Source organism: Lactuca saligna, chromosome 3 (assembly GCF_052625555.1).
Source record: "Lactuca saligna cultivar CGN05327 chromosome 3, ASM5262555v1, whole genome shotgun sequence".
Lineage (NCBI taxonomy): Eukaryota > Viridiplantae > Streptophyta > Magnoliopsida > Asterales > Asteraceae > Lactuca > Lactuca saligna.
Window position 1 is genome coordinate 170,993,044 of NC_136419.1, and position 22,378 is coordinate 171,015,421.

The 22,378-nt window shown below is 33.6% G+C and overlaps 2 protein-coding genes across 2 annotated transcripts; both read left to right on the forward strand.

The window, feature by feature from the left end:
• Positions 1 to 2,657: 2,657 nt before the first annotated feature.
• On the forward strand, positions 2,658 to 4,599 carry LOC145037466 (pentatricopeptide repeat-containing protein At1g62350-like). Its single transcript, XM_078986125.1, has 3 exons — positions 2,658 to 3,085; positions 3,331 to 3,717; positions 4,428 to 4,599. The coding sequence occupies exons 1-3, from the start codon at positions 2,762 to 2,764 to the stop codon at positions 4,455 to 4,457; spliced, it is 741 nt and encodes a 246-aa protein (XP_078842251.1). The 5' UTR covers positions 2,658 to 2,761; the 3' UTR covers positions 4,458 to 4,599.
• A 4,938-nt stretch (positions 4,600 to 9,537) lies between these two features.
• LOC145037465 (uncharacterized) lies at positions 9,538 to 11,686 on the forward strand. The gene has a single exon (XM_078986123.1). The coding sequence runs from the start codon at positions 9,664 to 9,666 to the stop codon at positions 11,560 to 11,562; it is 1,899 nt and encodes a 632-aa protein (XP_078842249.1). The 5' UTR covers positions 9,538 to 9,663; the 3' UTR covers positions 11,563 to 11,686.
• Positions 11,687 to 22,378: the final 10,692 nt, after the last annotated feature.

Sequence of the window (22,378 nt, forward strand, 5' to 3'; positions counted from 1 at the left end):
TGTTGGAGTTTTAAATGTATAAAACATAAATTTTAAAGAATTAGAGTATTTTGCATATTTGGTAAAAGTAATAATGTTATACATATTCAGCAATAATTAACTAACCGTTAGAGTTTTAAATGTATAAAACATAAATTTTAAGTAGTAACAATTATATAAATTCCAAGTTCCTTAAGGAACAGTAAATTCATATTATTGGACCACTCCATTATTGGACAACTTTTAATTTTATTATTATTATTATTTTTGTACACCTCCACCACCTCAATACATTACACATTTAGTACTTAAACTATTTAACTATTTACAGTAATGGTCTCCGATGTAAACATTTTGCATATTTGCTAAAAATTAGAGTATTCGCGTATTTGGTAAAAGTAATAATGTTTTACATATTCGGAAATAATTAACTAACCGTTGGAGTTTTAAATGTATAAACATAAATTTTAAAGAATTAAAGTATTTTGCATATTTTGTAAAAGTAATAATGTTTTATATATTCGGCAATAATTAACTAACCGTTGGAGTTTTAAAGTATAAAACATAAATTTTAAGTAGTAACAATGAATGAAAATAATTGTTCTATTTTGTTTTAATGCTTTTGAATTCTTGCTCTTGACAATTTACCGTCAAATTTGATTTATTTATAATCATAGTTTTGACTTTTTCCATACAAATCTAATATCATTTAATTAAATGTTATAAATAACAAATAATATATTTGAATTGTGTATTTTATAAAAAATTTAATTAATTAAAGTTTGATCTTAGGAAACAACCTATGGAATAGTATATTCACTAAAGGGTTTCTAGCCCATCAGTATCTGATATTGGATTCGTGGTTGTTTTTTTTTAATCTTTTTTGCTTTTATGTGTTGTGGTATCTTTGTAAATTACTTAGATATAGAGGGGCCTAAAATGGCGTGAATGAAAGAATAGTGGATTATATGTCTAACTGTAGAGGGTTCAGTGATAGCACTTTGAAATGTTATTATCCAGTTACATCCTTTTCAAACAATCTGCAGCCTAGAACCCCGCTTTTGCAGGGTTTCTTCACTAGTTATCATTAATAAAATTTATAAAAAATGTAAAAGTTATGTTACACATAGGTAACACCTTTATACCATTGAAAAAAAACAATTCGTCCTTAGCTGCCAACTCATTTAACAATCGGGAAAATGACTCTGGAGGGTAACTAAGTGTTGGGTTTGTTCTCATTTGGTCTCCTTTTTTTTAAACCCAATATACAATCGAACTTGTTGTTTGTGTTCACCATAACCGTTTTGACTTACATTTGACATGTGATAGCCAGTTAAAGGGTTATGGTAAACACAAACAACAAGTTCGATGGTATATTGGGTACAAAAAAAGGAAAGAGGCCAAATGAGAACAAACTCAATAGTTGGTTGCCCTCCTGAGTCACTCTTTTACAAAAAATCTCACGCCATCTCCTGCTCATATTAATGACTTTATGAGATTCATTCTTTCTTATCTTCAAAACATAACCCACGAAAGAACATTTTTCATACATATAGAACTTTTGTAATGAACTTGAATATTTATTACTGGAATCTTAATTGAGCAGGTGCATTTGATGACTACATTTATATTTTCAATCAAATGATTTATCGTATCATGGATTTTGGACAAGTCTGCAAACGAATGGAATCACAAGTGCTGTGACTTTTTAGTTTACTTGGATTTAAGATCGAATTTATGGGATAATACACAACATCAATGTGTACAAGATCATGCAACTTTTGCAAACACATCACCATAATTTACCTTGAGGTAAATGTTTATGTTGATAAAGATACCTCTCATACATAATCATATCTTTTTGTAGAAAGTCGTTGACAACTAACCACAGTAAGCATAACATAGACAATGTTTTGGCGAAGCTACCCCTCCGAAACGTTCCCACTTCTAAATTTCTAATGAAGAGCATTTCGGAGGGGTAGGTTCGTCAAAACATGGTTTATGCTATGCTTATTGTGGTTAGCTGTCAACAACTCTAATGAAGAGCATTCGTTTGCAGACTTGTCCAGAATCGATGATACGATAAATCATTTTATTGGAAATCTAAATGTAGTCATGAAATGCACCTGCTCAATCAAGATTCCCCTAATAAATATTGAAGTGTATTACAAAGTTCTACATGTATGAATAATGTTGTTTCGTGGTTTATGTTTTGAAGATAAGCAATAATGAATCTCATAAAGTCATTAATATAAGCAGGAGATGAAGTGAAATTTTTTGTAAATGAGTAAAGGAAAAATGACCCAGGAGGATAATCAGTTGTTGAATTTACTCTCATTTGATCACTTTTTTTGTACCCAATATATTATTGAACTTGTTGTTTGTGTTTACCATAACTCTTTGACCAGCTATCGCAAGTCAAAAGCGGATAAAAATGGTTATGGTAAACACAAAGAACAAATTTGATGGTATATTAGATAAAAAAAATTAATCAAATGAAAACAAACCAACATTTAGGGGGTGTTTGTCTTAGCTTTTGAGGTGCTAAAAGTCCTTTTAGAAGAAAAAAAATGTTTGGTAAAAACATTTTTAAAAACTCTTTTGAAGGTTTTGAAGAAGTGACTTTTTGGAATTAACAAGCTAAGCCAAACACGCCGTTAGTTAGTTGTCCATAGTCATTTTGCGTATTAGCCATCTCCCTTTTCAAACGGTTGCAATTGCAATCCTCTAAAATCGTAGGCAGTACACCGGTACTCTCAGCCAAAAACCCTAAACCTTGTATATGCTGATGAACATGGGTTCATCCTCACTGAGAATCCAATATCTACCAACGGCTTTGGACCCCATAAGAATTCATAAAATTCAAGTGAGATATGCAACAACAATAACCTGTGGCTTGAGAAAACCCTTGAGGACGAGAAGGCGTAGTGATGGGGTTTTGTCTACAGAAGCAATACAAGCAGTTCAATCTCTCAAATTAGCTGCCAGAAACCCATCTAAACTAGACCAAGTATTCGAATCCAAGCTCACTCGTCTCTTAAAAGATGATTTGTTGGATACTTTCGCTGAGTTACAGAGGCAACAACACTTAGACCTTGCTCTAAAGGTACGCCCCCTTTGACTTTTCTAGTTAAATTCGTTTTCAACTTCAACTTTCTTGTTTCTATGTGTCATATCATTTCATATAATTATCAAAACTTTCTTCAATTTCAATGAATTCGCTTTGTTATCGACTTAACTCCTCCCTGAAATTGGCTCCTAGTTTTCAAATTCAAAAATATAATCAAACATTTTGGATGTATCTGTATGATTTCAAGGTTGAATCTTATCTGAAATGCAATCAGGTATCAGGTGTTTGAATTTATGAGGAAGGAAGCATGGTACGAACCAGATCAATCTCTATATGGTGACTTGATGTTGATGTTTGGAAAGAAGAAACTAATAATTACAGTAGAAAATCTTTTCTGTGAACTTATTAAAGAAGGCTTAAAACCCAATACCCGAGTCTATACAGAGTTAATTGGAGCATATCTGAAAGTGGAAATGATAGAGAAGGCAATGGAAGCATATAAGTTGATGAAGGCATCAGGTTGTGTACCTGATGAGTTGACTTTAACGATTATGATAAGAAATTTTGAAAGTGCTGGGGAAGAAGAACTTGCTTCGATCATTAAGAATGATTGTGTTGAATATTTGGATTCTCCAAAAAAGTTTCTCAAAGAAGTCGCAAGAAAATATGTAAGTATCATATATTTGTGCATAAAATTGCCAACCACTTTGACTTTGTTTAAATGGTATGATTTTAATGATGAGGATGAGAAGGGTATTAACATCTTTTGCACAAATTAGAGAAAGAGTAAATTACTGAAATCGTTCCTATGGTTTGGTCAAAATTTCACGTTTGATCCTTAACTTTTGTTTTGCATTCGGATCGTCCTTGTGGTTTGATTTTGTTGCGTTTTTCGTCCCTTACATACATAAAATTAGGGACCAAACGTGCAATTTTGACCAAACCATAGGGATGAAAATCGCAACGAAATCAAACCACAGGATCGATCCGATTGCAAAACAAAAGTTAGGGACCAAATGTGAAATTTTGACCAAACCATAGGGACGATTTTAGTAATTTACTCTTAGAGAAAAGATTACAACTTTTCTCCTATTGACATATGCCCTCCTCATATAACTTCTTTTATGTGCAAAAGACGTGAATGCCCTCCAAGTCCTCACCATCTAAAATAGCCCTAAGATGGTTTGTCTAATGAATATGAGTAATTGTATTATTGGAGCAATATTACTAGTCATTTGGAAAAGTATATAGCAATGTTTCACCCTTTTACCAATTTATATAAAAATATTTCACTTTTTTACCAATTCATTCAATAATCTTTCACCTTTTTACAGTTTTATGCAATTGACATGAACTAATTTTATTGCTTTCTTTGCAGCCGAGGAGATTGAGACTGAACCTGGTTTGAAATTAAGAAAAGCATCTCACATGTAAAAGTGCCATTTCCTATCTTAATTAGCCAGTAAAGGAAAGATGACAATGCTGTTTGTTTTGTCCATTTTTTTTTTCAAGTATATTTATGAAATTTAAATCATTTAGGAATTTCCACACTTTACTATGGTCGAGAAATTTAAATTCGATATCTAGCTTCTCTTATTTTCTTTAGAACTGAGACTAGGTTTAGAAATGAGACTAGAATCGCGTACATTTTCGACATTTTATCTGAAAACTCATTATTTTTTTTACAACTAACATCAACAAACCTTATTGAGGTGACATCCATGTGGCAAATATATGTCGACATAATTAGATTCGAGGTGTGTATAGGAACAATCTTTTATTTTTTGCCTGTCATGTCAGCCTTTGTTTCACTCAGTATTTCTTTCACCAAAACATAGGATATGGTCACCTTTCGCTATCTTTTACTATTTTTTTTAAAAGGTATTTTATATAAATATTATACTTATTTTGTAGGGAAATAAAAACTATGAATTTTGATATATTTTTTATAATTTTTTTGTATGTATATAATTTATTGATTATTAAAAAACTGAAAAAAAAAAAAAAAAAAAAAAAAACCTGACCAATCATAACAGGAGAGAAAGTGTAGGGTCTCTTTCCCTCGCTCCTATCCTGCACCCCCATTCCCATAGGGCCGGTGTTGTGTTCCTATGTGCGGGAATATTTTCCGCTCTTCCTTCCTGTTATGCACCCTGTAGCTTTAGAAAGATGTTTCTTAGAAAAAAAAAAAACCCATCAAATCTTAAAAAAACCCATTGTCACATCTATTTAATCAATTTTTTTTTTTTTTTTTTGCTTTTTGATTTTTTTTCTAAATCGTTATAATTATTGTTTTTTTATTAAATTAATTATTTATTATTTAACTTATCTTACTATGTTTTTATTTAGATTACATTTATGTTTTTTTTTTATTGAAAGAGATACTTTTTAGATTTTTTGTTTGTTTCCAATTCATTTTTAAATATTTTTTGCAAATTGGCATCTTTTTTATAAAGATGACTTTGGTTTTTTCCTTCATGATTGTTTTAGTTTTTGTTAAATAAATGACTTGTTCGTTTATCCGAAATCAGCTTTTAAAAAACCGAATCATCCAAATTTGTAACTTTCTTTATACCTTAGGTTAATTAATCCGAATATGGTTGTTGATTAATCCAAATCATGAAAAAACATAAGTATTTAATCCGAAAATTGTTAAACTTGAAAAAATATAAGTTATTTAGTCCAAAAACGGTTATAAACTAATACAAAATGTGAAAAAAAAAACATAAATTATTTAATCCAAAATTATATAGCTTTTTTTATAACTTATGAATGTTTTGAACTTTTTTATGTTTTGTTCGTTTATCCGAAGCCGACTTTGTAACGTCTTTAATATATATATATATATATATATATATATATATATATATATATATATATATATATATATATATATATATAGAGAGAGAGAGAGAGAGAGAGAGATTTTTAGGCCATCAATACATCAATTGTTCCAAAATCAAACATGATATAAATGCATCTCAAATATTAGAGTAAAACAATAATTATATATATATATATATATATATATATATATATATATATATATATATAGAGAGAGAGAGAGAGAGAGATTTTTAGGCCATCAATACATCAATTGTTCCAAAATCAAACATGATATAAATGCATCTCAAATATTAGAGTAAAACAATAATCATCAATACAAAAATCATAAGGGGAATGTTGTGCAGTTAAGCCGGATCCTCCATTTTAAAATTGGAAATACTTGAAATGTTAAACCACAAAACCGTAAGCTTAAAGCTTAATGGGTTTTCCAAAATACCACATACCATATAAATGGGTTCAGCCTGACTTATATATAAATGGGCCCAACCCAACTTGCAAATAGGCCTAGGCCAACATACATACAAATGGGCCCAACCAAAAATGCAAATGGGTCAATTTTAATATACATACTAATAGGTTCAGACCAACATGCAAATAGGTCCATCCCAATATACATAAAAATGGGTCCAACCCAACTTACATACAAATTGGCCCAACTCAACATACAAATGTAAGAGTCACAAAGACAGATATCATCCTACACAATTTAATGAGAAAACTCACCTCAAGACAGACAAATCTCACACTCGAGCTGTTGATACTAGAATTCCTCACACTAATCATATACACAATAAAACCGTAATAAAAAATTAAGGTAAGAATACGTACTCAAGGGTCTTTGTTCATAGTTACTAACTTACTATCCTTGGGGTAAAAGACCATTTTACCATTCCAATACTAGAACCCACTCCACTTGACCAATAATCCATTTTGTCAAAAATCAACCTTCTTGCGTTATGCTCATCGTAACACCATGCTCTACGTTCAACGTAGAGCCTAGATGGGAATACAGAGAAGTTTTAGGCTACTCTAAGCGTAGCTAAGATTATGCCCAATGTAATACGTTGATTTACCAACTTATTATTAAGCTCTTAATAAACAAAGACCAATAATCTAATCCTTATATATATATATATATATATATATATATATATATATATATATATATATATATATATATATATATATATATATATATATATATATATATATATATATATATATAATGAACGTCCTAAGGAGTAAAATCTCTGACTTTACACTTTTGCATGGCTAAAAAGAGTATAAGGCCAAACCCTAAGTCCATAAAACATTATAATGCTTAAGAGCTCGTGCATGAATGGATGACAGTGACCAAGCTCCTATTTTTAGGACTTTACAAGCTTATAAACGTCTGTAAATTATACTCATAAGGTCTGGAGCTTCCAAATGCTTCTCCAATGGGCTCAAACTTCAAGAATATACACCAAAAATAGTCCAAGTCTTCTAAAATCTCACAAGGTGGCTAGGGTTTCGAAGTGACTGAATACAAGGGTGGATGCGAAGCATGGAGAGGTCCACAAGGAGTTAGAACCTTTAAATAGGGTTCACAACCCGTTAATTAGGGCTTTGATGTTGCGCTCCTACGCTCAACGTATGTCATTAAGCCCATGCATGGAATCCTTTACCTACGCCCAACGTAAAAAGCTATCCTACGCTCAACGTAGGGCACCCAAAATGCATAAATTACAAAATTAAACATTAAGAATTATATTTGAGGATAGGGGTGTTATAGATTAGGAATATTTTATATAGACTAACTGAGTGAATATAAAACTCAGATTAACGGGATACATAAATGGTTATATTGTATATTCATATCGAATGCAAAATTCCAAATCTGTAAATAATTACCGAAGTTAATAAGTAGTTATACTTTTTTAATATTTATTAATATTAACCTTAAAGTGTGTCTCTTCATTTATGTGTATCTCCAACTTTTTACTATTACCATTTTTTTGTTAAAATATTTACAGTTTATGTGCTTACATTAATTTAAACAATGATTAAAAATGAGGTTTTCTCTAGTTTTATAAGACTAAAAACTTAAATAAACACTTAAACAGTTTATGTGCTTACATTAATTTAAACAATGATTAAAAATGAGGTTTTCTCTAGTTTTATAAGACTAAAAACTTAAATAAACACTTAAACACTTAGCAATGAATCAGTTAACAACTAATTAAGGAACAAAAGACGATTTGAATCAAGAATATTAAAGAGACTTCCGTTTAGATACGATTCAGTTACTCATATGGTTGATTTCGTGGAAAGTGCGATGGATTAATGTGTTATCAATTACTGATTTCTAATATGATCAGGTTAATATTCACTACACTAACCATTTAGCAAACAAGTTAATTCAAACAGTAATCAATTGATTAAACTAACAAGTTCAATAGAATTAAGTTCAAATCACGCAAGACTTGTAATTTCGATTGATTTAATTGGTTAATTAAATTAATTCATATATGGTTGGTCATCATATATAACTCACACATCAATTTATTTACTTTCTAGTTAATCCTAGATTTTGTTCAATACGTTAGTCTTACAATTTTGTAATAAATAATGGTTTTTGGATTTTTGAAAAGTTTTAAATTTTTACGAATTTTTATGGGTGTTAGAGACCTAAATAACCCGAAGATGAGGGAAACTTTAGTTTTATTCTTTAAGAATACCTATTATTTTATAATCCTTGTTCTTTAAGAATGAACTCGAATTTTAGATAAAAAGAAGTTACATGGGTACCACATTTGATGGTCTTGTTGGTGCTGGATTTGGTGGAGTAGGGGCATGCATGACACTAGTGGCCATTAGTAAAGTTTTGTTGGTGTATGTTAATTTTATAGGTATTTTTTTATTGTATGTTGATACTTGTATGCTCATTATTATTGTTGGTTCTTGAAGCTATGCATGATTAATGTTGGTTCTTGAAATTATGTATATTAATTCCTGTAAAAATGCATAATAATAATAATAATAAAAAGTTTATTATGTTCATTCATGAGTAAAGGTATATTCATTCTTTCATAATATGGATTTTTTTGTATGTTCACTCTTTTAAGTTATGTAAGTTCATAGAATGTATAATTAAAAAAAGTTATATATGGTTCTTTATCAATTTTTAACTTTATGATCTTGATAATCAATTTTAAATTGTGAGATGTATTTGGTTGGTTAGTAACAAAAATATCTAATATTTCTTATTTTATTGTTAACTAAATTGACATAATTATTTTTATAACCATTTTGAGTTTGTTGTATAATACAATAAACTCAAAATGGTTGTAAGAGTAATTATGTCAATTTGGATGTACTTTAAGAACATCAACATTTAAACATTTTCTTTTTGGTATTTAAAAAAAACAAAATAACAAAAAAAATGTATTATATGGATGTAGATTAATTTATATCACTACGTTAAAAAGATCGTATATGGATATGATTTAAAGCGTAGGATATTAAAATAGGATAATCATGTATAATTTATATATGATTATTCTATTTTAATATCCTATACTCTAAATCATATGCATATATAATTTTTTTTAAAGTAATGGTCTAAATTAATCTATATCCATATAATAGTTTTTTTATTTTTTATTTTTTATTTTTTTATTTTTGTATTTTGCTTTTTTTTTAAATACCAGAAAAAAATGTTTAAATGCTGATGTTCTTACGGTACATCCAAATTCCAAAGTAGTTAAGGTTTGTTTGATTTGGAGATGATTACGGTGACGGGGAATCCAAAAAAGCTAGGTTTCTTCATCGCCACCCTGAACAAAGTTAAAGCTACGTCCACTGCTCATTCTTCACTACCTTATTTCAGAAACCCTTCATCGATTTTTGAATCAGGTAACGAAATCTGTTACCCCAAAACGATTTCAGCTCACTTTTATTCAACTTCTTCTTCCAATTCTCAAACACAGGATAATCATACCCTACCTATGATTGACAAGATTTCTAATCTTGATGATGCCCTTAAACTGTTCGACGAAATGACACAGAGGCAACCTCTGCCATCAGTTGTTAAATTCAACCAGTTGCTGCAAGCTGTTATCAAAATGAAACACTATTCTTGTGCGATTGATATTTTTAAACAAATGAATGCCATTCATATTCCTGTGAGTGTATACACTGTTAGCATTATAATCAAATGTTGTTGCTTAATGTATCGCACCAGGGAAGGGTTTGCAGTCCTAGGTTATGGTTTCAAACATGATATTCCACCCAATGTCTACACTTTCAGTATACTCTTAAATGGACTTATTCTAGAAGATAAAGTCCTCAAGGCAGAAATATTATTCAAGAAGCTGATCAAAGAGGAACTTTGTGAACCTAATGCGATTATGTACAGCACAATGATTAAGGGGCTTTGCAAATGTGGAAATAACAATACAGCAATTGCTTTGCTTAGACTAATGGATAAAAAAGGTTGTAAACCTGATGTAGTCACATATAACACCATCATTGATAGTCTTTGCAAGGATAATATGGTAGATGATGCATTAAAGCTCTACAAAGAAATGATCTTCAACAAACGCATCCAACCTCATGTTGTCACTTACAGCTCTTTGATTCATGGTCTTTGTAACTTATGCCGTTGGGACGAGGTCTCTAAAATTCTCAAAGAAATGGAGCAAAACAATATTTCTCCAGATGTTCAAATATTTAGCATATTAGTCGATGCACTTTGCAAGGAAGGTAAAGTGGAAGAAGCAAAAGGTGTTATCAACTTAATGATTCAGAGAGGAAAGGATCCTAATGTAGTGACATATAATTCACTTATTGATGGATATTGTTTGCGAGGTGAAATGAGGAAAGCAAATGAAGTTTTTGATTTGATGGGGGTTCGAGGTTTGGTTCCTAATATTGTTACTTATAATAGTTTAGTGAATGGGTATTGTAAGAAATTGAAGATAGAAGAGGCCATGCATTTGTTTCATGAAATAACTAAAAAAGGTATGAAACCCGATGTGATCACTTACAACACCATGATACAGGGATTGTTTCAAGTTGGACGTTGTGAAGATGCAGATGAACTGTTTCATGAGATGCGAGCACACAACGTGATTCCAGATGAAATCACTTACGGAATAGTTTTGGATGGTCTATGCAACAACAATCAAGTGGATGAAGCACTCTCTTTGTTCCATTTGAAGGGTGACAACAAGCTAAATTTAAATATAAAGGTGTACAATATACTCATAGATGGTGCAAGTAAAAGTGGAAAATTTGATATTGCAAGGATTCTTTTCGATGACATAAGTGTTAAAGGTTTGCAACCTAATGTCATGACATATACTATGATGATTGGTGGTTTTTGTCGCGAAGGTCTTGTGAGGGAAGCAAAAGAATTGTTTCTTGAAATGGAAGAGAGAGGTTGCCCACCAAATAATGTGACTTACAACATTCTTCTTCAGGGAATTTTAAAAAACCAACAACATGATATGGTAGAGATGCTTTTACAAGAAATGGAAGGAAGACAATTTTCACCTGATGCTTCAACTTTATCACTGTTACTTGGTCAAATCGCAACTAGATCGTTAGATGCTTCTTTGATTAAGTTGATTGGAAAGATTATGCCAAAGGAAGAAGTGGATTGTCCTTCTTTTACAATGTAGTTGGAATTTGGGTTCTTAGAAGATTTGCTTTTTAGCTATCTTTGGTTTGCAAGTTTGTTATGGTTCAATTATTGTTGTTTGTCAATATTGGTTTTACCTTTATTACAACTTTTTACCAAAAGTAAAGACAATAAATTCTTAGTTAAACAATATGTAATATGACTAAACACCTAAAGTTAAACAAGACATGTTTTAAACCTTCTTGTTTGACTTTTTAAACCCGTTGGTTCGTTTTGTTGACGTAGACACTCCACAAAAATGGGATTTCTTAAAGGAAAAAAAGGAAGAAACCATTTTAAAAAAATGATTTTAAATATTTAGGAGACACATTGTTTCTTTCTGTAAGCTTTATATAAATTATTTTGGTGAAATTTTTAAATGAATATATAAGGTGTACAGTTACACGATTCAAAATTTTCGTATTCTTGGTTCTGTTGAAGAATTGACAACTTTAGACATGAATTTACCACTCTTTATTCAAAGAAAGAAGTCATTTGATTAGAGTGTACACACTTTAAGTCTTTAACCCGCCAATTTGGATACCTTAGGGAGTTTAAGTTTCATATTATTTGATTATTTAGTTATTCAAGTAGGAGTTATCTTTATTAGAAACTAACTAAGTTATATCCCGTGGAAACCACAGTTACAAAAATAAGTAAATTTTTATAGTAAATGATTGAATATAAACAACTTATAATGATCCTTTGTGATTTTATTACAACTTTTAGGGACACCAACAAACAATGTTTTAAAACCCGGGTTTTTAGTTGACCCGATGTGATGACCGGTTCACGGGTCAACAGGTTCAACCGTTGAACCGCCGGGTCAACCCGGTTTATGGTCTTTTTCTATTTTTATATATTTTTACTTTCTTGCATAATGCATAAACATATAAAACCAATAATTCGATGTCTAAAAAGTTTAAACATTGAAAAACATTGAAGAAACTACAAATGGTTCGTTGTTTTGGCGTTCGCTACTTGTATCCAACCATCCAAACCTTATTAAAACGGATCAATCCGGTTTAACCGGTTCAACATAAGCAATCGAACCGTGGTTTAGGGGAAACCCGGTCGGTTCGATCCGGTCTGAATTTTTACAAAAAACTGTTCTCAATTGATCGGCTTTCTACCCCGGGTCACGATCCAACCGGTGGGTCGACCCGGGTTTTAAAACATTGCCAACAAAACTCACCAAAATATGATAAATTGTGCTTAAGCAGATGTAACTATTTCAAGCTAAGAATCTAATAGAATTTAAAGCAGACACCAACCTATAGAGCATAGAACAAAACTTTGACTGCAAAAGCATTAACCACTTTCAATACTTGAAAATACGCTGAGTAAGCCGTTCAAAAGTGAAACCATTGAACAACCAAGTAACAAAACATCCTTAAAAACCAATGAGCAAATTGACTTGCATGCTTATGAAAAAATATAAACAATGAAAATGTGGTGGGTGGATACCCAAATGCCCCCCTTTCATTTTAAAAGTTCCAATGCAAACACATCTTTGTTCCAAGATTCCTGAATATAAAATGTTTTCTTTACCAACTATTTTTCAACTACTTGATCGTTCTCTACTCATTCCGATTTCGAAATTGAAAAAAAAAACATTTCAAAAAGTAAGATGTTATAAAAGATAGTTTCCAAAAAGTAAAACACTATAAAAGAAGATTTAAAAAATAAATTTGATGTTCGAAATCTTCAAAAATAAACCATGGTATAAAGTATAATGCTATAAATGACCGTTTTAGAAAGTAAAATGCTATAAAGAAAATATTTTTTTTATTTTATGGTCTACGTTGAAAATTTAAAAATAAATAAATAAATAACATTTTACAAATGAAATCAAAGTAAATTGCTATGAATGGTAACATAAACCGTTAACAACAATTTTATTAATTTTTTTTTTTAAATATACATAGAAGTACATTGTAAAAAAAATATGTATATTATCATATTTCATAAACGTCAAATATTTTTCAATTATGCAAAAAGTTCAAGTATTATTTATTCCAAATGAAATCAGGCCATGTTTTGTAAAGCAACTAGTAAACCGAAGAAAATACCTACGGTTTCCGTCTTTTTTCTATAAAATAAGTAGGTCACCTAACTTCTAAACCTGAGTAGTAGCTCTAGAAAACATGGTCCGGTCACAAAAGCATAGAATAGTAAATTATTTATAGAACTAAAGCCACCACCATAATTAACATAAAAAGAAACTTATTTCAATCTTTACATTTTTACCTCTTCATTAAAGAAAGACGCAATGTATTGTAGTATAAAACCATGTTGTAAAATCCCAAAAATCATAAATTTTTAAAATTTTCAAAAAGAACTCATTTCATCCATAAAATGTTATAAAACCATTGTTTCAAAAGTATTATTCAAAATCAGAGTATCCAAGATCCAATATCATAAAAATTAGAGATGTGCATGATCACACATTCTCTTTGCCACGGTCATCTGTAAGCCAAAGCTCCCAAAGTACCACCATACAAACATATAATCAAATAAATGTTGGGTCCACAACCACTCTGCTGGATTACCTCTCACCTGCAACCTTTCAGATGGAATGCACCGGCCCACAACCTTACAGTTGCAACGCTTAATATATAACGGGCCCACAACCTTACGGTTGCAATGCTCAATATATAACGGGCCCACAGCCTTACGGTTGGAATGCCCTGGCCCACAACCTTACGGTTGGATTGTCTCGGTCTGTTAAATGACAGAACAAAGCATTAGTCTCTACCCCAACATAACATGTCGACATATAATAAATAACAAACATACTCAACAAATAGATACTCATACAACCAGTAATCACAGGTAGTCCTATAGATCTACCACTCTAATGCCTATTATCAGTTATCATATAATTATACAGATCTACTGTATACTCAACATATCATCGATCAATATATATATATATATATATATATATATATATATATATATATATATATATATATAAACAGGTAATCAAACCAATGGACTGGCCTTGGTGCCTTCGACCCGCAAGTACAGTGAGGAAAACTCACCTCTCAGTCCGAACAAACAAATGAATAAATCTATGCTCTAAATACCGGCTCTACTCGTCACCTATTATTCAAATCATAACCCAACTTAACTTATTATCAAAATACCCAAAATACCCTTTGGTCAAATTCTGGTCAAAGTCCAAAAAGTTAAAAACCCAACCGAGTCAACTCAGCTGAGTACGTTAGGTATACTCGACTGGTACGAGGGGCGTACTCGATCATTGACCAGGTGTGAATTGATTGTGTATGCGCAGTGTACCACTTGGTACCCCTAGCGTACACGTCTGGATCCTTTCTCAACTCATTAAGTGCCTAATACTTAAGCCCTTACATCCAAATTATTGATCCATACCCAAAATGTCATCCTTAACCATAAAGTTTCCAACTTTATGATCTTGCATGGCCATTAAGTGCTAAATATCAAAAATTCTAACCTCTCAACCCATTAAGACATCCAAACTCATGCATGGAATGTAAATAATGAACAAGACCACATTTTTATGCTTCTAAACACTACAAAATGTCTGAAAGGACAACCTAAATGGATCGGAGTAGATCATACTCTAAATACCAAACAGTTGGGGACTAAAAGAGTACAAACTTCATGGCTAAACTAGATCTAAGCAAATTTTCATCAAGTTCAAAGTTTTTTTACCTTCAAAGAGTGTCCATAGGTGATGTGATTCTGGATCCAAGGTGCTCCATACTTCTAGGATGATCTCCTCTTTTTTCCTTCTCCTTCAAGATCACCAAAACACACATACAAAACTCAAAATGGCCTCAAATGAACTATGGTTTGCTAGAGGGTCGAAATGGAGTTGGAGGTTGATGAAGATAAGAGGTTTGGGGCCATAAAGATGATTAAGTAAGGTCCTGATGATATATGGTCCATTAGCATGACATAGACAGACCTGACACGCCAGCCTAGCCTGGCGCTCCCTTGTCAGCCATGCCTGTCGCTCCCTTGTCAGCATTTCCTGGTGCACGCCCACCAGCCTTGCCTAGTGCGCGCCTGTCGGCCTCACTCGATGCCTCCATGCGGCCTTGCCTAGCTCCTTACTAGTCGGGCCTGAATTAGGCTGGCCCAAGGCCTGACCTAATTCCCCTTGACCTATTTATACACTATAAATAGAATAGTACCTCCTCCATTAAGAGGAACTTCCCTCGGTGGCTTAACCACCACTATATCTTTCCCATTAGCACAATCGCCACCCTAGATTCCAGCCGGTTTGTTCAGCCGCCACCCTCCACCACCAGCCGCCATACACCATCCGAAGCACCAAGATGGTTCTCTCCAGCTATAACTCTCACCGTGCACATTCAGGACACAATCCCGATACACCCTCGTAGCACTAACGGTGTGGTCATCCGCAATATCCACTTTGAGTGGGGAAACCAAAGTTCCCGGCGCTTCCCGGAACTTCTTGCTAAGCACAAGAGATACGAACGATCGGGTAGCACCCGAATCAAACAAGACATGAGCAGACATACCATTGACCTAAAAGGTCCCTATACCATCATATAGTACACATAAGCGAAACAACTACATAAAGTAGGGAAGAATGAATACGTACCAGCCACAACGTCTAGCGCTGCCCATGCCTCCTCGTTTGTCAGCTGAAATGCACGGCTCCTCACTGCTGGAGCTTCCTCCTTAGCAGGGAGACCAACAACAATCCTCATTATGGCGGGCGCGGGCGCCGCCACAACTCCCCCTCCTCCCTCTAACCTCGAACAATCAGCCTTTTTATGGCCAGTTTGGTTGCAGTAGAAACATATCAGGCCCTTCTTGGGGCAGTCCGTGCTTACATGGCCCGGCAGACCACACATATAACATACCAGGTTCGACCCCCGGTAAGCTCCCCTATGGGATCTCCCACACTTGGAACACCGACCACGGCCCTGTTGGCCCTTACTAGATGCATCCGAGGCCTTAGGCTTCTTAGCCTGTCCTACTGATGCTTGAGCCTACTCAGGCTTCCACTTCGTGCGGGATTCCAACTCTATTTCTCGTTCCCGGGCCTTCTCCACCATTTCATTTAGGGTCTTACACCCCGTAAAGCTCACAAACTCCCGAATATCATCCCTCAGCATGGAATGATATCGGGTTTGCCTCATCTCCTCATCGGTAGCGTATTGTGGAATCGACAAAGCTTGTTCACGGAACTTGGCGGGGATCTCCGCCACAATCTCGGTGGTCTGCTGCAAATCATGAAACTCTCGCACTAGTCGTTGCACCTCAATGGGTGGTGCAAAATCCAAATCAAATCGCTGAACAAACTTGGCCCATGACATCTCAGCCACCCTGGTTGGTCCCACCTGTTTAGTAACCTCGCTCCACCAATCTCGGGCCCTGTCTCTCAGCATGAAAGAAGCAAACCCAACCTTTACCACATCTGGGCAAGAATTCGTGTGTTGGGAATTTTTGATATCTGTCACCTAGCATCGGATGACAATAGGGTCCCTGACCCCAAAAAACTTTGGCGCCCCATACGCCTTGAACTCCCGAAACAAGGGAGTCCGGGCTCTAATCTGGCCCGAAACAATCTCAGCCCTAAATGATTTGAGTCTCTCCTCCATGATCTCCATTATGCCCTCCTTGATCGTCCTAAAAATGAATGGGTAGCGTCAAGGATGCCCCTGGTAACCTCGGCTGCAATAAGCTCGCGCAGCCTCTCATTTATGTCACTTGTAGTGTCACCCGATCCATTCTCGGATCCGGATCCCGATCCTGATCCTCCCGCTCCGAAAAGTATCACCACCATGCAAGGTCGGTCCATTGTTTTACCATGCCATGGGCAAAGATGTTTACTTATGCCCCTTTTTTACCAATTCTATATAAATTTTAAGTTTGTAAGAAACATTATTTGGGAATGTTTTGAGTCATAGTAATCTATAGATATGATTAATGGAAATTACATTTGGTATATTTTAAGATTGCTTTTATAGTTCTAAGCCTAAAACCATTCGCAACACTTCCCTGGATCTCCGTATGATGATTATGATTCTTAATTTTCATAACAAATTACATGTATGAAGGATGAAAATCCTAACACGCCTATGTAATCAAAGTTTCATTAACAAAGGTAAGGAAATACAAAAGAATCATGATCTATCACTGTAACATACTTTTGGAGGGGCCGCTCCAGTTAAAATTTTATTGACTTTAAACCAAATGGCCAGACCAGTTGTCTTGCAATTCTATCATATTCACATACTCATGTTTAGTAATTAAATTACACAGGAAAAAATATTGAATGTGTTATATTTGTTGAATATGCCATTGAAATAAAATCAATGAAAAAAAGTTAATGTTTAATTTTGACATTGAACACTAAGACGACAATGGTAAGGCATTTTGTAAAATCTATGATATGGCAAAGGTAGATAAGACCATTTTGTGTTTCCATCAACATAATTGTTACTTAACAGTAAATCTCTATTCATTCGCTCAGTGGCATGAAACAAACATTTATAAGAAATATGAATTACTTGAAACTAAGGAGTGAATGCTGGATACATAGTGAGGATATTTAAAATTTAATTTATACCGAAAGGCTAAAAGCAAAACCCAACAAAAATAATTTTGGTTGCTTTGCATCCAATGAAATCTTCAATCGAGGCCAATCGACATAAAGAATCATAGAACGATCTAGAACCAAAACATGAAGAATAAGAGAAAGAGTAAGCTAAAAGAATATATTTTTTGCTAACAGGTCGTCATCTATGAGAGATCGACCGGGTGTGGTGGTGGTCGGATCTGGAAAAGAATTAGAGAAAGATCGAGGAAAAAGGTGTGAGTTTTTATGCACTTCTTCCTATAAAACTAGATCTTATACCCCATTTCCTTGTCTCATCGTCTCCTTGACTTCTGCCCTGTCTCTTCGTTTTCTGTTGTTAAGAGTATAGGCATGAGATTTCTATCCGATTAAAATGTTCAACTGCCGCCTTCACTTCACAGTAGTTCTGCTTTAGGTCGACGCTTCCCTTAATACCTTAATCCCCTGTATTGGGCTTTTATATTTTATTTAAAGTTTGATCCAAATGAAATGAGATACACCTATAAAAGTTTTATATATATTTTCTCCCCTCATTTAGTTGATGCCCGGGGATGTGGCCCATGTCGCCCAGCACTTGGTCTGGCCCTGCGACCATGCTGAACTATAATGTCATAAATCATAGCGATCAGGATTTCCATAAAACGGATCTCTCCTCACCGGTCCTCCTTGTCGTTGTCATATCTAACATTGGTTCGGGTATAGGTCATGTGCTTCCAGTAGTACGGACCCAATACTACCTTCCACACCTACCTGTACCTTTCCCCAAGGCTCTACCTGATAACTCCAATTCATCCTAAATGAACCATATACTACAAACCACCACATACATCGATCTCATGTTGCCCTAAGATTTAATCTACTCATATCAATCAAACCAATCATGAAAGGTTTCCCTTATGCATGAAAATTGTACACAAAAAAAGGATCAAATAGACTTTCGAATAAAAGATTCTACCCTAGGACCACAACCATCCGAGGAACAAGAAATAAGGCCAAATCAATCATTCTGAGGCTATACGCTCCTAACCGTATACAATTTTAAAAGCATACACATAGAAAGTCTCATACGATCATCAAGTTCATATATCAGTATAACATGGCTAACACATTGGGAACTACTTACTTGGCTCGACCAATCGTGTGTGTCACACCCAAAAACCGGAATGGCGGAAACGTTCGAGGTGGAGGACGTCATGTTTAGTATCACAAGACATGTATCATAGTAATCAAAGTAAATAAACAACCATTTCATTAGAAATAAAGTGTTTACAAAGTGTGTGCTCACAAAACATAAAATACATAAGCAAATAACATAACAAGACTTGTAGATATACTACTCCATCTTCTGAATTCCCCTCGCGAGTACCTGTCTAATAGTTTCCTGAGAATACAAGTTATTTGAAAGATTTTATCAGCAATTAAGCTGGTGAGTCATAAGATTTTAGTCATATAAGTATGTTGTAGAAAGCTTAGTAAAATGTAAGTTATGTTTAGAAAAGTTCTCCTATTCCTCCAAAAAATACTATATTTCCTGCTTTGATGAAAGATAAGTAAAAAACAACTCTACAATCATTTCCATGAGTACTAAATGGATACAAGTTATATAAGACTTAGTGTAAACAAATAATCGATTGTATGTATCTGCCCTAAACCCACAACCAAACAAGGAACAGAGAATGAGGCGGATGGCACACCTTCCATTGATTGTTAGATCATTGTTGTATATAACCCTGGTGTATTCACTTGGTACTCACATAGTTAACTGTAATAGTTCCTTTATTTTTAATGAAAAGATTCTTTAAGAAAACCCTTATTTCTTATAAGAAAATAGTAACCACAGTGGTTCCTTCTATAATCACTTAGTTTATACTAGCTATATATAATCTAATATCGAATAGATAGTTACTTGTGTGAGTCTGCCCTAAGCCCACAACCAAACAAGGAACAGGAAATAAGGCGGAAGGCATACATCTAACTATCTATCGGGTATTAATTATATATAACCCTGATGTATAAACTAAGGTATTATAGAGTTAATCACCTAAGGTCATTTAAGTTATAATGGTTTAATAAAATGGATTAAACCCTTTACTGGTAAGTTTCTAGTTTTGTATACCAAAAGTTCTGATTTGGAAAGTATGTTTTGTGCTAGAAAACTGTGCATTGATTTAGTGTCCTATGACCTGACCCATACCTGGTACCCCTTATAATGAATTAATGTATACAGAACATATGTTTAACTAAGATCGAATGGATAATAAGCTGGGTGAATCCGCTCTAAGCCCACAAGCAACAAGGAATAGGAAATGAAGCGGAAAGCACACATTTTATTATCTGTCGAACCGTATTAGTATATATCCCTTGAATTATACATTAAGGAATCATAAGATTTGCATTATGGTCCCTTTCTACTGAATTTACTAGAATCGACTGTTCTTATTGTCGTTTGTAAAATATAAGTTTTCCCTAGTTTATAACTATCTTGACTCAAAAATAGTTTGCATTAACTTTCAAGTGGAACTGTCACTTTATGAAAGTAATGAGAAAATGAAAGTAACCAATTGTCTTTTATATTGACAACCTGGCGTACCGATGTCCTTAAAACATGTTTGTTTTATTAAGGCCATAATGTGAAGGCTAGTATCCATACTATACGCTCTCCCTGTCAAGAGATTCTAGGAACCAAACACGACTTCCGCAAACTAGTTGCTAGGACATGTAATCCACATTAAAGCTATGTGATCATGTATACCCAATTTAACTATCACCTTTTGCTTAGAACAATGACTTAGTGATTCAATGGTATAATTAGATCCAGTAGTAGTTCCATGCTATAGCAACTTGTGTGTTCGTTATGTTATAGTATCTTAGTATGTTCTTCCTGTTATCGTGTATTGTATCTAGTATTAACTGAACTACTAAACTATACCCTTTTATAGTTTACTAGTATGTTTACTTGAACTGTTATTGAAAAGACTCATTTATTTACTAAGTTATGTTTGTTCTTTAAAATCGGAGTTTTGTTAAACTATAAAGCAACATAACTTTAAAAGAGTTTTGAAATGTTTTGATCACTTATATAAGACATAAGAAATCTTTTGAAAGGTGTTTTTAACAAACATTTACACAATTATCATTGTGTTCATATCCCCCCCCCCCCCCCTTAAAGCATTTAAAACGGTTTAAAAGATTAATTATGAGGTATGAACTCACCTGATGTGGGTGATTCAAACAAATATGTGTGTAAGGATGAAAAGTTCCACGAATGAAGTAACGAGACTTAACAAATCCTAAATGACATATATATATATATATATATATATATATATATATATATATAGTGTTTTGAAGCAACTAAATGCAAGGAAACACCTCACGGGACTAGGAAACACTTTGACCAAGTGTTGGAATCACATGTGATTCATCTAAGGGATGTTTAAGGCCAAGAAAAGGTGTTTACGGCCAGGGTGTAAAATCATGGCTATAAACTCATGGTAATGTGCATAAGAAGGTATTTAAAAGCTAGGGAAAATTGAAGGACCATTGCTCTTGACAAGGATGAGCAAAACCAATGTTTTGGAGGGTGCTGAGGTGTTTACAGCCACACCATAAACCCTATGGATGTAAACTCTCTAAATGGTCTCATCTTGGGTCATAAAGGCAAGGAGTTTCAAAGGTTCAAGTGTTCTAAGAGTTAGCAAGGGTCTAGAAGTGTTTATGGCTCAAAACACCACACTTTCAAGGGTTTACGGCCAGGGTGTAAACTCATGGCCGTAAACTCTCTTTAATGATGCGTTTGATGAAGTTTTAAGGCTCTAATCAGGTGTTCCAACTAGATAACAAGTTAAGGAGTGAGTACTTATGATACAGAGGCTTGAAATGGTGCTTAAGGTCCAAGAACACTAGTATGTGTTCTTGGTGTTTCTTGAAGATCTAAGAAAAGACGATTTACATTGATGAAATCATGAGATGATACTAGATTAAGGGATGTATCAGTAAATCAAAGGAAGAACACTTACATTTTTGAAGATCAAGGGTGAAAATCATGATGATAGTTAAGAGAGAAAGGGAAGTTCTTTAGGTGAAAGTGAACTAATTAATGAAAGTTAAAGGATGCAAGACTTTATGGAGGAGTTTATAGCCAGCCTTGAGTTTACGGCCATAAACTCTTGTGCTTTGGCTGTGAACTCCTTTTTGGTGGAGATTAAGG

Coding starts and splice junctions, on each gene's coding strand:
- LOC145037466 (XM_078986125.1), top strand. CDS start 2,762: ATGCTGATGAACATGGGTTCATCCTCACTGAGAATCCAATATCTACCA. Junction 3,086..3,330: donor ACTTAGACCTTGCTCTAAAG/GTACGCCCCCTT, acceptor ATCAGGTATCAG/GTGTTTGAATTTATGAGGAA. Junction 3,718..4,427: donor AAGAAGTCGCAAGAAAATAT/GTAAGTATCATA, acceptor CTTTCTTTGCAG/CCGAGGAGATTGAGACTGAA.
- LOC145037465 (XM_078986123.1), top strand. CDS start 9,664: ATGATTACGGTGACGGGGAATCCAAAAAAGCTAGGTTTCTTCATCGCC.